The 17,413-nt window shown below is 42.2% G+C and overlaps 1 protein-coding gene across 1 annotated transcript in view; it reads right to left on the bottom strand.

Moving 5' to 3' along the window:
• Positions 1 to 16,904, bottom strand: part of LOC307091570 (kelch-like protein 29) — a gene marked incomplete at both ends in the record, with an annotated part of 62,572 nt that extends 45,668 nt beyond the window's left edge. Inside the window, 2 exons of the mRNA XM_079759203.1 lie at positions 5,642 to 5,780; positions 16,799 to 16,904. Coding sequence (XP_079615329.1) covers positions 5,642 to 5,780; positions 16,799 to 16,904 — 245 coding nt within the window. The remainder of the gene's footprint in view (positions 1 to 5,641; positions 5,781 to 16,798) is intronic.
• Positions 16,905 to 17,413: the final 509 nt, after the last annotated feature.

Raw genomic sequence — 17,413 nt, 5'->3', positions numbered from 1 at the left:
TCGGATTTTGTACGGTAAGAAAACAAACGGTAAACACGGTGCTAGCGGTAGCAAAGATGACGGCACGAAATTGGAAATATTTGTTTAAAAATATATTTATATTATGTACGTTTTCTTACAACTTTTCCTTAAAAACTTTTTCCTTATTTTCCTTTCGGCTACAATTTTGTTGGCGTGACATTTTCGACTTAAAGGCTGAAGTGCATTTTGTTTTTCACCGTGGCATCCTTAAGCACCCATGTGTATCGGTGTGTGTGTGTGTGTGTGTGTGTATCTGTTTGTGTGTGTCTCTGTGTCGGTGTGTGTGTGTCTCTGTGTTTGTGTGTGTGTAGAGCTAGCTGGGCTGTGAACAGTGAAGAACTGTGCAATGAGTGGATCCACTCGCCTGTTCTGGCGTCATGGAGGGGCTTTAAAGCAACGCTCCAGCTGTCTCCGGGCCAAACACTCTCAAGTCTCTTATAAACGGACATACGTTGAACGAGGGGGCGGAGGGAAGAGTGACGGAGCCACAAAAAAGGAGAGAAAAACAACTGGTAAAGGCGATCTGGAATATAAAGTTTATGTGTGTGTCTTTGTATCTGTGTGTGTGTGTGTGTGTGTGTCTGTGTGTGTTTCTGGTCTACTTTTTAGACTAGGCTTTCAGCACCACTGTGACTCTAAGGAGCAGCGGCCGTGAATAACATGTTTTTTAGGGGAGCGCTTTAATTGTGAAATCCTGAGTTGAATTTTATCACTCAGGACTTCACAATAAAGGCGGATCCATAATAATAACTTGGGAAGGGCGATGGTTGGCGTAGGCCAAGCTTTCCTTTGAAAAACAAGCATTTTAGGAGCTGTTATATGGTATTTTTATGTTTTGTATCGCCCTGTATGCACGGAGCCATTTCATTGGTAGGACAAGATGAAAGGATGAATTCAGTCTATAAAAGGGGTAAGTTAAGCTAACGGGGGATATGTTAAGTGAACAATGGACTGTTTGGATGCCGTAAAAACAGAGAGACGGAGAGAGAGAGAGAGAGAGAGAGAGAGAGAGAGAGAGAGAGCATGACAAAGACACAAAGGGAAGATGAGTGATCGTCAAATATTGCCGTTGGAGGTATTCTGTTTTTTTCACACAAATACTTTTGTGTCCCGACTGGTTTGTCCCACTTTGTTACGAATCAATATGAAAACACACAAAAAAAATACGAATCCATCCTCAGAATTACGCGGCAATTTTATTGACTTATGTGTGAAATGCACCCCTGGTTGGAACGCAGACACAGAAAGTAGCTGGTGAGCTGCGGTAATTGAATCATAAAATATCCCATTGTTACAACGTTAAAACGAGCTCCCGCCGACCTGCGCGATTGTAATCCTCTAATTTCTTAAGTGAGTCATCCCGTCACGTTATGTGTGTGTGTGTCAGTGTGTGTGTGTGTCAGTATGTGCGCGTGTGTGCTGCGAGATGTAGTCCATCGGCCCTCTGATATTAAATCCCCGCTTTTACCCTGAGAGATGGCAGCCTGCTGAGACAACATACCAAGAATTATGACCATGTTTCACTCACACACACACACACACACACATACAAACAAACCCACAGACACACAGACACGGAAACACACACACGGATGGTATTTTACGAGCGGTTGACAGCGAGTGAACAGCTCCTGAAGGGAAAGGGCTTAGGTGGGGAAGGAATATATATGGACACAATCTTTCTCTCCATCTCTGGATCTGTCTCGCTCCAACCTGTCTCTCTCTCTGCACCAACTCTTCCTCTCTCTCTCTTCTGTCTCACTGCCTCACTCCCACCTCTCTCTCTCTCTCTCTCTCTCTCTCCTTCTACCTCGAAAAGGCTTAGCGATTGTATAGGGGGGTGCACTAGTGTGTGTGTGTGTGTGTGTGTGTGTGTGGCATCGGTATAATTCCTGCTGTACTGCCAGAGTTTCCTGAGCAGACCATAACTCAGCAAAGAGGCAGTTCCCAAACTCCTCTCATCGCCAAACAAAAAACTCAGACCTCCACTCCACCTGCCCCCCATACAGAGCACCTCGAGGCGAAGCCAGAATGGCCTCTCTCTCCCCCCCCCGCCTGCCTTACCCGCTCTTGTCCCTCCTGGCTCTCAGGTGACCCTGACCTAGCCTTTGTATTCTGCTCCTCCACTCACTAAATCACCTCTACTTCTGTCCACTTTCTCATCCTTCACTTTTTAGGGATTTTGTTAGTGCTCCCTGTGTTTCTGTGTGACACCTGGGGACACGTCTATTAAATGAGGGTGATTTTAACACTCCTGCTCTCTGTGTCTTTGTGACTTGTGGGGTCCCGTCTATAAAATGAGGGTGATTTTAACACACCTGCTCTCTGTTTCTGTGTGACTTGTGGGGACCTTTCAATAGAAAGAGGTTGCTTTTAACACTCCTGCTCTCTGTGTCTTTGTGACTTGTGGGGTCCCGTCTATAAAATGAGGGTGATTTTAACACACCTGCTCTCTGTTTCTGTGTGACTTGTGGGGACCTTTCAATAGAAAGAGGTTGCTTTTAACACTCCTGCTCTCTGTGTCTTTGTGACTTGTGGGGTCCCGTCTATAAAATGAGGGTGATTTTAACACGCCTGCTCTCTGTTTCTGTGTGACTTGTGGGGACCTTTCAATAGAAAGAGGTTGCTTTTAACACTCCTGCTCTCTGTTTCTGGGTGACTTGTGGGGACCTTTCAATAGAAAGAGGTTGATTTTAACACTCCTGCTCTCTGTTTCTGTGTGACTTGTGGGGTCCCGCCTACAAAATGAGGGTGATTTTAACACTCCTGCTCTGTTTCTGTGTGACTTGTGGGGACATGTCTATAAAATTGATATTTTCCCCCTCCCGATCCCCATTCCAATGTGACTTTTTGGGACACGTCTATAAAAGGTGGACATTTTCTAACTCCTGCTTTCTGTTTCTGTGTGGCACGTCTATAAAAGGAGGATATTTTACCTCTCCTCCTCAGTTCCTGTGTGACTTGTGTGGACGGATAAAAAAAGGACATCCTAACACTCCTGGTGTCTGTGGTCCTTTGTGACTTGTGGGGACACGACAATAAAACAAGGACATCCTAACACTCCTTGTGTCTGTGTTCCTGTGTGACTTATGGGGACAAGTCTGTCAAACGAGGACATTCTAACACTCCTGGTGTCTGTGCTCTTGTGTGACTTGTGGGGACACGTCTATCAAACGACGACATTCTAACACTCCTGGTGTCTGTGCTCTTGTGTGACTTGTGGGGACATGTCTATCAAACGACGACATTCTAACACTCCTGGTGTCTGTGCTCTTGTGTGACTTGTGGGGACACGTCTATCAAACGAGGACATTCTAACACTCCTGGTGTCTGTGTTCCTGTGTGACTTGTGGTGAAAATGTAAATCAAACAAGGATATCTTTACACTCTTGTTCTCTTGGTGACTTGTGGGGACGCTATTAAATTAATTTGAACACTGTTGCTCTCTGTTTCTATGTGACTTTTGGGGACCTGTCTATAAAATGAAGATTATTTTAACACTCCTGCTCTCTGTTTCTATGTTACGTTTGAGGACACGACTATAAGGTGACAATATTTTAACATTGCTGTCTGTTTCTATGTGACTTTTGGGCACACATCTATAAAGTAAGTTATTTTAGTTTTCTGTGTGACTTCCATTCAAAACAATATTAGTAAAATATATTAGCTTTTTTGTTTATGCGAGGACACTTCTTATTATAACTCTCTGCTCTCTGTTCCTGTGTGACTTGTAATCACATGTCTATGAAAATAAGGTATCTTAACTCTCCTGCTCTCTGTTTCTGCAGCACGTGTAGGGATATCTATAAAACGAAGGTACCTTATAAAAGCTAACAGCGAGAAACGGCACTGTGTTAATACCGGTTAAAGATCATTGACCATGGCCTCGTTATGTTAAACAGTGCAGTGAAATGTTTACATATAGCATTTCAAATTAATTTATTAGATTTCCTTAGACTATGAAATGAGGAGGAAATACATTTCTTGAATTTACTGTGAATTTAAAGTGTCACTTTTCAATGCATAAACATTTAAATTGAACAAGAAAGGACAGGGAAAAGTGGTTTGTAGCCAACAGAAGGCAAAGGATGAAGTTTCAAACTCCTCCTATGACGCCAAGTGTCATTTAGAGGGCCCTGTGTGTATGCATTATTTATCCAGCTCGTGAAGGCTTGGATAAGAGACAACGACAGCTTGGCCAACACAGGGCTCACAGTCCACGGCAACGGTCGCTCTTGTTCCATCGCCAAGGTCAAACAAACAGGATCCTCTCGCACTTTTGTTGTTTTTGAGTGTGCGTGCGACTACATTTGTGAGTCTTTCTGCAGCCATGCGGCATGTTACAGACGAGAGCGGAACCTCTCTTTTTACCTCTCCCTCACTCTCTTCCTTTTTATCACCATCCCTCCCCCCGCCTCTCTCCCCCTCTGAAACACAAATCCCCCTAAAGGCCTTAAATTCTGAGTGTTATTTTTCCCGACTGACTCTCTATCTCTCCCCTTGCGCCCCCCCTCCCCCCCCCACCCACCTACCTCTTCATCTCCGCAAACATATATTTAGAAACAAAGAAAAGAAGAGGAGAAATCATTGTGTCCAGGGGGGCTCTCAGTCATGAGGAAAGCACCTGCAGAGATCTGAGGGGAGAATGAGGACATTAGGGAATATTGGAATTTTACCCTTTTTTTGTCCCGCCAAAGGGAAGGTATAAAAAATTATAATATTGCAGGAAATACAGTGAACATACGTTTTCTTTACTGGCTTCTGTGTGGGTGTGTGAGTGTGTGTGTGGGTGTGTGTTCTGTGTGTGTGTGTGTGTGTGTGTGTGTGTGTGTGTTACTAACACTGCCAATCACATGCAGACACACGGTCATTGGTTCACACACATGTACACACAGAAGTACACGCACACAACAAATGTGTCTCACAAGAAAAAAGCATGGTCTATGAAGGATTATGGATGAGGGATTTAGAGGAGCAGCCACATCAGAGGAGGCATAATAACATGTAAAGTTAATTCCTGGGACACCCTCTTGGATGCAATCTAACTTTTTGTATTTGTTTGTATTTCTTCTTTTTAGTGCGAACGTTTTATGTCTTTGCTTACTTACTATTTATGACTCTGGAGTTCATCTATACTTCATCTGAGTTCTGAACTAGAATTATTAGCATATAAAACGTACATTTGCTTTTATAATAGATGAACCTGAGAAAATACCAAAATGTCTTTGTTTAGACTAACGAAGACTATAATGTCTCATTATTTAGTTTTGGCCCTTTGGTGAGTTTTAAAAGATCCCCAGTCATGGAACTTTTTCACTGTTCATCAAAATGGAAATGTGGTTAATCTTCTCAACATGAGGGGGAAGGGTGGGGGTGGGGGGGGGGAAAGGTAATGACAAAAGGTTGACCTTTTTTGTGTTTTGTTTAGATTTTTTTTCCAGTTTGAGATACATTCATTTAAGCGGGAAGAGGAAGGACTGGCTGCTGGCCCTGTGCTAGGAACCAAAGTCTTCACACACCTGCAAGAGAGAGAGGGGAAGGGAAAAAAAGCGACACAAATGCGCCCTACAAAGAGAACAGACTGGAGCAACAGCTGGTGAGTGGGGAAGCGAAGGCAAACCTTTTCACCAGATCCTTGAAATACAAGCTGCAGGAAGCTAGAACATTTTGGTGGACTTCAAATTCTTTGCCTTCAACAATAATTTTCAGGTCTGTAAACTCTTTCGTTCTGCGCTGTTGGTTCAACTCCTTCAACATCTCTGTAGAACAAGAAAAAGAAACAGACAATGCCAGGCGCCATTTTAGAATCCTCTCTCTTTCATACATACATTATCACCAAGGCAACAAAAAAGAGGAAATTGGAAAACAACAGCGCACAACAGTAGTTGTGCGGATAATAAATGCAGTCTTAAGTATCATCAATGTTCATAAATACAGATGTTAAAGAAGGAAAAACACAGTGTTAAGCAGGCATTCAACAACACTTGAGCACAGGAAAATTCACATTTGAGGTCACATTAATTAAAAGACAAAAACACAAAAAATTTGACAAATTAGCTCACATAAGTTAAACATTGAAAGGGCGGCGTCGTAAGCGCGCCGCCATAAAGTAAAACGTCCTTAGCTCGACAAATAATTCGGAAAGCCGGGATTACTTGGCGACAATGGGCTTACTCTACGACGGCTCAAAGACAACAGAGTATGATTAATGAAGAAGAAAGAGAAAAGACGAGCGGAGATCCTGTCCATGCATTATTCATACGACCATCAAATCCTCCGGCTGCTCACAGCAGCACCATCAAGGGCACTGTTTGACCTTCTAACGCCACTCCATGGGAACACACGCCCCGAAACCTGATCTCATTTATCCTCCAACAACACACCTAGCTGATGAATGAACAATAATACCATATTTATTGACATATATCTAGATATATATCGAGATATGAATACTGTTTATCTATTAGAGCAGAACCAAAACTGCACAAACGGTATTTGGTATTTGTTTAACCAATAAACCTAGTTTAGGAGTGAACAATAATACAATATATATCTTGATATATCTAGAAAGATCAATATATATACTGTTTATCTATTTCAGTGGAACCAAAACTGCACAAACAGTATTTGGTATTTGTTTAACCAATAAACCTAGTTTGGGAGTGAACAATAATACCATATATATCGAGATACATCTAGAAAGATCGAGATATGAATACTATTTATCTATTTTAGTGGAACCCAAACTGCACAAATGGTATTTGGTATTTGTTTCACCAATGAACCTAGCTTAGGAGTGAACCTAATACCATATATATCTTGACATATATAGAAAGATCGAGATATATATACTGTTTATCTATTTCAGTGGAACCAAAATTGCACAAACGGTATTTGGTAAACCTATAAACCTAGCTCAGGAATGAACAATAATACCATATCTCAATTACCAGTATTGGATATTTGTTCAACAAATAAACCTAGCTTAGGAATGAACAATACCATATATATCTCAATATATATATATATATATATATATATATATACTGTATATCTATTTGAGCAGAATCAAAACTACACAAACTGTATTTGTTTTTGAGCCACAGAAGAGCAGTTTGAGGCTAGGGTACGTTGAAGTGTATACTGTTTACAATGGCGTGCGATATTGTTGACAGATAGCCCTATACTGTATTGTTTTGGAGCATTTGTTTCTCAGCCTGTGTTGTCCCAGGTGACCGGTCACAGTGAACAACCAAACTGCAATGTTTTCGCTAATTGCTCATTTACTGTACACCATCTGACGCTAGTGTAAGCTTAGCTTGAGCTGAACGTTTTTTTTTTTATTCTTTATTTAAAGAGGAACATTGGCTGGAAGGCTCTGTAAATGTTCCACACAAAACAACCCTCTGTTAGTAAATAAAATAAAATACAAAATTAAAGTTACGAAACCCAATCACGAGTAAGTGAAAATGTGTCAAACAATGGCAATGAATTGTTCTGGCTATAAACTGTGGATATTCTGGGCCTATAAAGAGAAAAGCAAGTAGGGGGTGTACAGCGAACACCTATTATAGGGATAATATAAACGCATACAGGATATATAAATGTATATCTAATTATATATAGGAACTAATCACACTAATGATGGCAGTAGACATATATAAGAGCCAGGGTAGCTGTTATCATCCTGAAAGGGTTCTGTGTTCGTGCCAGGCTCAAAGCGGGGATTTAATTAACCTCAAATGACACTCGCCCCTGTATTTGGCTGGAACATCCACTTATTTAGCCTGTTCTGTTCTTCTGACTAACACGTGGTATAGTGCTGCGCTAAATTAATTCACTCACTGAAATTATACACTGAAAAGACATATGACAAATAAGGTGTAATTCAGCGGCAGAGCTTTGCTAAAAGCTTTTTGTGATCCTCGTTGAGAGCAATTGTATCGAGGAAGAAAAGGTGGGCGAGAATAACACGTTATTCTAACGAAGGGTACATTATTTAATATGAAAAAGAAACAGACGAAAAAGACGAACTAAGATTTTATTTCGTCGAGGTTTTCGCTACAGACACTTGCTCCGGCTTCATAAGCAGCATTGCTTCAGTTGAGTAAGCCATAGACAAGTCACACACACACACACACACACACACACAACCACACAGCAATCACAACAGCTAGCATTAGCCTTTGCCTTCAAAACATCCCCACCTCCATTCCCCTCCCCCTCCCTTTCTCTCTCTCTCCCTCTCTCTGCTTGCATTCCACTCCACTGCTAGCTGTCAGTTGGTAGGCTATCTGATTACTTTGTGGGCACCCAGTGTGAATGGTGAATACACAGTCTCTGGAGTTTGCATTAGTCGGGAGTCCCCAGCGACCGACATGGCTCTCACCTCCAATCTGCCGCTCTGCACGCCACCCATTTACCCGGAGACTATGAATAAAGAGGGACGAGGAGAGGACGGGAGAAAAGAAGGGGGAGAATGGGAACTCTTTAAGTTGTCAGCCAACAATGGCCTCCCCTCCCGAGCTGTGAGGACACACCGGATTGGCCGACGGGAAAAAGCTAATTATGGCGTCCTGGTGGTGCATCAGCATGCATCCCGAGAACAACTCATCACCGTGCCGGCAGCGTGAAACCGCACATGGCGGCCCCGATTCAACCCTTTTGGCGTGGAGCGTGGTGAGGTGGGGCCTGATCCCAAAGACCACAGCGTTTAAAAATAGAAAAAAAAATGCAAGCCAAAACGTCTCAATATGTTGGAAGTAAATCAGTTGATGACTGACACATTTACCTAGTGGATTTGCATTAAAAAGGTGAAACTGACTCAATAAAGTTGAAAGTCTAAGAATATGAAATGTTTACGCTCCCACGAGTGCAGAGTGAACTACAAGCGCGTATTAAAATCGGAGGAGACGTTGCCAGGAATGTTGTGTTGATACACATTTAACTAGCTCCAAGTGTTTCACTGAAATTCCACCAACACCCCTGCTGGCTCTTTGTGATTGGTGGAAATACAGACACAGTAGGGTATACAAAATGTGCCAATTCTGCTGTTCAGTCTAGTAACCCTAAACTACCATGGAACAGCTTTGCTGCTGCAGCCAATGATTTCCCTGGATGCGTTTCCAGTGGCCTATCACATTTCAGCATATAACTGTGCCATATGCTGTACTCAGGAGTAAACATCAGTTTCTGAACCGTGATAGGCTGCTGTGTGGGGGATGCGGGGGAAAGACATTGGTTACTGAACATGAAGCCATTTTAGAGATTCGTTGTAATTTACATATTTTCCAAAATAGCCGCCATTTTGTGTATGAACTAATACAACGAACAAAATAGTAAAGTACAAATATATTGCAATAAGCAATCTACTTTAGTGATAGCTGTTTCAAATATACCAACGGCAAAAAACAAATATCAAGGACCCCCTAAGACCTAAGACGATGAGATAAATACATTTAATAATATATATAAAAATCCTGGAACCTGATCCGTTGTTAAACTATTAAAAATAAGAAAGAAAATCAAAAGATTGAAATGTAATTTTTTTCCTCTACATAAATTACTTCAGTGAAGTAAGAAGTAAGAAGTAAGCAGAACTTGTACTTTTATGAAATTGTTTCACTAAAGAAAACGCTAACGGATAATTCAATATTGATGGCTAACTGTATATTTCATGCAGTTAAATTAATCTAAGTTAATCTAAATACATCAAGAACATCTAAGGAAATATATGTAGATAAATATATACATGTATATCTTTATCTATATGTACTGACTCTTAAGAATATCGTAATTTCACAAATTTGAAATGATTGTTTAATTAAATAAAACAAATGTTTTTTTTTATATATGTATACATACACTGTATATATAGATGTATTTTTCAATGGTTGTCAATATATAAATAGTATTATAAGAATATTAAAGTGTGTTTACTGGTATATATTTTATAATGTTTATGTTCTATGCTTCTTTGGTTTATTTTTTACATAATAAAATATAACAATAATAAAATATAGGCTTCCTTCATTAATAAAGAAATAATTCTTTATTGAAGATTCATTAGATTTTTTAAGCATTATTTTGTTATCATATGTTGGTTTGTAATAGAATAAAATATTAATAAAAGTCTGTGTGGAATGAAATAAATGCTGTGAAAAATGGATGGGAAATTAGGAAAATATTTAACAAATCCTTTTGATATGTTTTTTGGTAAGTTGCCACACATTATTGATAAGAAAATCAAATGTTTAAATGTGTGTATACAATTCATTATTTATTAATACAATAGTATATGTTATATATGATTGTATGAAGTTAACTTTTCAACTTTGCAGAAAATATCTTGTATATTTAATTGAGAATTACGGATTATAACGAATAAAAGACTTGACATCCAAAGCAAACATCCAATGAACAGACCTTTTTAAGATGGCAAACAGATTAGCCATAAATGTGTGTTCACGTTAGGTTCACTTATTCTTTCTTTTGATTAATGGTTTAATATCTCACCATTCAAATATCCCTGTTTTTTTCCTGGAATTATTTAAAGAAACAAACACAATGCTATTTTTCCTTGGCAGCCCTTCAGAAAAAGGCCATTGAACAATATACCAACAGCATACGTGTCATCCTCCTATATCCCTTTAAACAAAACAAAGTGCTTTTATCCTGGTTCAGCAGACTAGCTGGCAGTAGTTCTTCTCAATGTGACGTTGGCTAGTATATCACTGGATGGCTGAAGCCTAGCTTTATGCATTTACTCTGGCTAAAATAAATCATAGCCCAAGTATCAAGCTAAGCCCTTGCACTACTTAACCTACATTTCGTGTCCCTTTTCAGCACGGCATTAGACCGTTGTGATCTTATTAACCTACCTCCATCAATCCATGGCAAATACCCCCCTTTTTCTCAGGAGTTTGCAACGTTCACATCGCAAACATGGCAGACTTTTTTTTTTTTTTGCTAGGCAACAAGAAATCCTTCCACGAGAACCCTCGAGTCCCTGGCTGTCCTGATTTCATTTCAGAGTATTTGAAGGAGCGAGAGATAGAGCGAGAGAGAGAGAGAGAGAGAGAGAGAGAGAGAGAAAGCGGGAGAGTGAGAGACAGGGGGAGAGAGAGGCAGAGAGGGAGAGAGTGAGAGTGAGAGAGAAAACAAGAGAGAGCAAGAGGGAGAGAGAGGAAAAGACTAAGAGAGGCAGACAGAGAGAGAAAAAGGGCAAGAGAGAGAGCGAGGGGGAGAGAGACTCAGAGAGGCAGAGAGGCAGAGAGAGAGAAGACGAGCAGGAGAGAGAGGTACCATGTGCCCTTAGAGAATAGTCCATGATTAGGACACTTTTCCCTCCTCTCCCGGATCCTGAGACATTCCACCTCCCACACCCCCACAACCACCACCACCACCACCACCTCCACCACCAATGCTGTCACATGCCTGGACAGAGCAAAGGAACCAAAAAACTAACGCTAAAGCTTAGATAGAGAAAAAGGGATTGAGGAGGACAGGGATGAACCCTGCCCCCGAGGGACCACCACCCATTCCCCCCCCGCCTCCCCAGAAATGTAAAGCCGCCTGGGCCTTTGTTCCCAGGTCCAACCGTCACACAAGAGTCCACGACACAAGCTGAACCTCAGAGAGCTGCAGAGACACTGTCTTTTACTGTAACCCTCCTGAGCCATCCACAGATTCCTCTTGGCTCCCTCACGTCTGGGAACAACACACATACACACGTGCTCACATTCACGCAGACACAAAAACGCACACACACACACACACACACACACACACACACACACACACACACACATATCCACACAAATGCACACACACATATACACACACGCACACAGGCATATCCACACAAACACACACACACATAGACACACACCTATATACACACACACACAAACACACACACATCGACACATACACAAACACACACGCGTGCCCGCGTAATGTACACAGCAATAAACTATCTGCTGTAGCGCTAAAGGAAAGTGGAGGCAAATCCAGGCATGACGAAAGAGCGGGAACACAAACAAACAAGAGCCCCCAGGAGGCAGCGCCGGCCCCCTGCTACTCAAGGACACGATGCGGTGTCTCCTCACGTTCAGTGTGTGTTGGAGGGGCTGCTGTCTGTGTGGGTGTGTGTGTGGGTGTTTGTGTGTATGTACACGTAAGCTTGTGACTGTGTGTGTGTGTGTGTTTGTACAAGTGAGCTTTTGTGTGTGTGTGCGTGTGTGTGTGTGTGTGTGTGTGTGTGTGTGTGTGTGTGTGTGTGTGTGTGTGTGTGTGTGTGTGTGTGTGTGTGTGTGTGTGTGTGTGTGTGTGTGTGTGTGTGTGTGTGAATATGCATGTGTGTCTGTGTGTGTGTGTGCGTGTGAATATGCATGTGTGTGTGTGTGTGTGTGTGTGAGCTTGTATGTGTATGTGTGTATGTGAGCTTGAGAGTTTGTGTGTGTGTGTGTGTGTGTGTGTGTCTGTGTGTATGTGTGTGCTTGTGTGCATTTCCCCCTAAAGCGTACTATCCACTCATCCATGCGGGACTTTTGCTAGAATTCTCTTTTTTTATACGTACACTGGAGTATCATAAAAAAAGCTGAGGAGCACTAGATTGGAAAAGGAGCATATGAAGGCATATTTGAAATGGCACGTAATTGCTGATTTAAGTAGAGATAAGCGCGGACCAATTGAACAAAAAGCACTCATCCTTCCCGGTTACACCACCTGGCGGAAAAATCAGTCAGGAAATGAGTTGAACATTGTGCTGCACTCCACGACTTGCTGAAAAGCTCAATTCTAAACATGACGGTTTTGAAAAACTGTCAGCTAAACCACTTTGCCGAAGTGGTGGGAAGTTTGTCTTTCTGCAAGTTTTGTGCACTCAAAACCACTGTTAATCCACCACTTCACTGGGAAAAAATCTAATTATTATATCGCCAACTCCAAACCTGTCACCATGACATTCATCAACATAAAAATACTGAATGCCAACGGGTATTTTGGAAAATAGAATACATTTATTTATTTCCGTCACTTGTAAGCATTAAACAGAGTAATGATGCAATTCCTTGTCTTAATATTCTTATTTTGCGCAGTAAAAAAATACATTAGTTTGAATGATGTCCCTCTTTCAGCCTCATAATTCACAAGAATACTACATACAACCTCGTGAAAAAAAGCCCAGGTTGGATACTGTTGCATTTCACTGCCTCTCTTTATTGTTGTATTTATGTCCAAGGCTTTATCCTCAGGTAAGTAGTGTCCTAAAATATTTAACAGCGCTGGGTTTATACTCCTCTACGGACCCCTGTGGTATTATTCAAGCCCTAACTATGTAGCGTGTACACTGCGAGGACATGCAGAACAACACTATATCAAATAGATGAGTCCGATTCGACCGGTAGCAGAAAATAATGAGGTGTACAGGGCCAATCTCTCTCGCCCCCCTCTCCCTATATATATATATATATATACACACTGTATACTTGATATAGTTGGAGAGGGAGAAGGAGAGAAAGAGAGCAAGACCAAGCAAAAGAGAGCGAGAGCGAGAGAGCGAGTGCGAGAGAGAGCGAGAGAGAGAGAAATAGAGGGAGCAAGAGAGATAGAGAGAGCGAGAGAGAGATCCTTACTAGAGAGCCAGTCATTGCACCTGCTGTTCCATACATGTTGTCTTTGTCACGGCCCTCTAGCCCACACCACCGATTGATCAGGTAAATCAATTAGGAGCTATTAATCGCGGTAATTAGATCAAGTCGTACAATTCCATCAAGTTCTGAGATTGACTGGAGAGCCTGACACGCAGGCTGACGAGTCAATCATGATTGACGGGTGAGGGTGATCCCCCCTGCTGTGTCAGCGAATGTGTTGAACCAACTTTGCTGTCGGCAAAGAATGTCTTAATGAGGAGAGCTTCCAGAGAATTCTAAAATCCCCATAACTGGGGAGTCTTTTGATGCATTTCTACTTCTTTTGTCTAAACTTTTATTAGAAAAGTTTCAATTTTGCAACCCCTCTCGAGGAAGCATGAAGGCCCCGAAACGTGGTGCCGCGCCACAGAGAAATCAGCTCACTTCCTGTCTGCCATCATTATCATTACTAAAGAATGATCTTTTCCCTCTTTGGTTGGACTGGCATCTGAGGAGTGGTTGATTTGGAAAGTATCGGCATGAATTCATAAAATATATACACTACTCTTAAGAGGAATTATGCTAAAACATGACGTGAGTGGGTGTGCGTATATATCCTCACATTACTTTTTAATTAGCGTATTGTGCTAATCTAGAAAAAGTTAAGCAACATATACAAACCCATATTCAAACCCAAATAGTGAAAACTAAAATAATTGAAAGGAATATATCGTCTTTGTTTGTATATTGGGATTGTTTGCACAGCATCAATCACTTGTCTCTCCCAAGAAGCCGCGGTGCACCACTGTAATCATACATTATAAATTATAGATGAGTTGGATCACTTGGGACAGGAACAGACCAAAACATCAGAGGCCAATTTAAACTACCGAAGTTCACAGCATTAGCAACAACAGCATCGTAGGCAGCAACGGATCGTTTTTCATCCTCAGATCATCCTTTTAACCTTCACACAAGCACCTAGCAAGAAAGACTGCCATTGCACTCAGCATCAATGCATATCACAGTTGTCTAAATACCCACTGCATGACGATCCGTCCATGCCGATGCGGTATCCAAGCTGGCTCGGTCCTGAACGTTCAATGAAGCTGTCCTACTGTAATCACGCTGTCGGTGTAGCCGTCGAGGGATAAAGGGCTCAAAAGGTTCACGTCACAATGAAAAGTAATTCAAAAAAGGATTCGACGCTCAATCAAATTTCATTTTCACTTGTAAATATATTCACACCAAAGAATGACAAATCCAATCTTGTGGAGGATATTTTTTCTCCCTCAGAAAAAACACTTTCATTCGCCTGTGTTATTTGCACAAAATGCATTCATAATGAACTCCGGATTTTTGTTGCAAACCCAATGTTTTTAATGCGTACACGTCCCTTCCCCCCATCCCCGATCTAGATGCAAGATTCCAGTAAATGTGTTCTTATGAGCTAATCATTATAATCTACAGCCTGCCACCCATGACCTAACGCCACCCCCGTCGGTCCAAGCGTAGAGGAACCCACAGTCAGCTGTGCCCTGGATGACCGGGTCCATGCCTGAGCCTGTGTGCGACAGCGTGGGCATGCCTCTGAAGCCAACTGGCACCTCCCCCGCGTTTACGACCAGCACTCCGCTAACAGGCTAGCACGTCCCTCTCGGAGGCTGCAAGGTACTATTTTCTCAACCAATAATCATCACCGCCACCACCATCATCATCATCATCATCATCATCATCATCATCATAGGCTAGCTTAAATAGCAGTGTGACAGACGGACTGTGAGACATGGTTCTGAATCCATGTGACGAATACGCTTTTAAAATAAGAGAGTTGGAGAGGGAGGGAGGGAGGGATCCGACAGACATTCATAGAGATATAGAGCTGAGGGCCACAGAGTGGATGCTATACAATTAAGCGCAGCCCCACTAATCTTCACACCGCCTCACTGTCACACCCGCCTCCCATTGGCTTTGTTACGCACTCAGTTTCCCCAAACCCAGCTCCTGTTTCGAGCCCAGATGGCTGCCAGGTGAAGTAAGGCCGATCACCTGTCCTTATCTGTTCCCTATTCTTGTTGTCCACATTGCATTCGATTTATATACCAAAAAAAAGGAAGCAAAAACTAGCTAGATTCGAAAAGGGGATATCAGTCTGACACCTCCTTGGAATTACTGTGTACAGTCTGTTTGGCCTGCGTTTATTCATGACCTTTGCTGTTTGGAAATTCTCAGACAGCTAAAAATAACCGATACGCTCCACTGCGTACATACATAGATACATGAAAAAAGGTGCGATGATGACAGTGGCTGTATATCAAAAACCATGATCAGAACAACCAACAGCCCAGCAGCTCTGCACTGCAGGCTCGAGGAAAACACAGTCAGAATACGTAAACTACAGGAACATAACGGACGTAGCTGACCTTATCTCCAACGGCTAAAGCTAAAAGCTACCTGTCAAACTCGCAGGGCACATCAGACGCTTGCAAAAAGAAGAGGCTGATTGCAATTCAGGCCATTATCGTTTGTCTAAGTCACGAGATAATTATATATGGACACATGGAAAGCCGGTTCCCTGGGTTTGCTGGATAATGAATTCTGGGAAGGAAGCCTATTCCTGCTAATGTCTGCTCATGTCATTAGTATTTATTAGGTGTCCTGCATGCATTATCAAACTCGTTGGAACAAGTTGGAGGGGGGGGAAAAAAGTTTACCAAACCACCCAGAGATAACCGTAATTACTCCTAATAGGATACATTCGCTGCTGAAGTTAGTCCAAAATATCCAGCCTGATACTGACGTATCAGCGACTATATCGTGTATGGGACCCAGGCCAGCACTTTTGCAAATTTTAATTTAGCCTGCCCCATTAGCGAGAAACATCCCAGTATTTGCAAGCTTCCTGGCAACACCGGCTGAATTTACATTCAGGTTCATAGATAATGCATTACAGCCATTTTCTGGCTGACAGGCAACATAATGCATCCACATTTTCATTCCTGTCAATTAATTGTCTGCGGTGTCAGACAAGCGCCGACCGACCGGCCGCGTTTTCCCCGACTCCGGTCGAGTCTGACGCGTAAACTTGCATTCACTCTGACACCACTTTGCCACGTGAGTCAATTTGCGCTTCTTCGCAATACCCGAGGTCAGCGGACGTTTCCCGATTGGCAAATGGCCGAAGACTTCTCCTGAATACCCAATGAGGCGACACGTCAGCTCGGTGGAGCCGAAGGTGTCACACTCCATCACGGCGTCAGGGAATCCATGTCCAGTGCTGACTGCATCTACGTCTGCGTCTGGGACCTCCTCCCTGTCTGCCCTCAAGATGGACGCCGAGAAGCAGAGAGCAAGGGACTCAATTATTCCTGTGGTGATAAAATGGAACATTATGTGCGCTTTCCTAAACCGGCCCCCTAATATAGTATGACATTATTTATTGTTGGTGTTTTCCAGGTCCCTGAATTGTAAGACAGGGAGATTAAAGTGTTGGCTTCACAGGTTGGCGAGTTCACGCTGGCAGCAAATTAATTTTCATTTTTTTGCTAATCCCGCACCAGAGGAATGAGTTTGTGACAGCAGGAGATTAAGTGTTGTTAGTTGGGTTTTAGGTGATTTAACGACTGCACAAAACCAGCCCGACTTCAAGTTGGAAAAGATCACACACCTTATATTCAGGTTAATTGGGATGTGGAACAAAGGATAGATTACAAAGCAGAAGACAGTAGGGCCGAGATGAAAGATGAGGAGAATCAAAC

This window comes from Pollachius pollachius, assembly GCF_949987615.1.
Source record: "Pollachius pollachius genome assembly, contig: scaffold_136, whole genome shotgun sequence".
In the NCBI taxonomy this organism is placed as follows: Eukaryota; Metazoa; Chordata; class Actinopteri; order Gadiformes; family Gadidae; genus Pollachius; species Pollachius pollachius.
The sequence above is the reverse complement of the archived record's forward strand: the minus strand, read 5'-3'. Positions and strand labels throughout refer to the sequence as shown.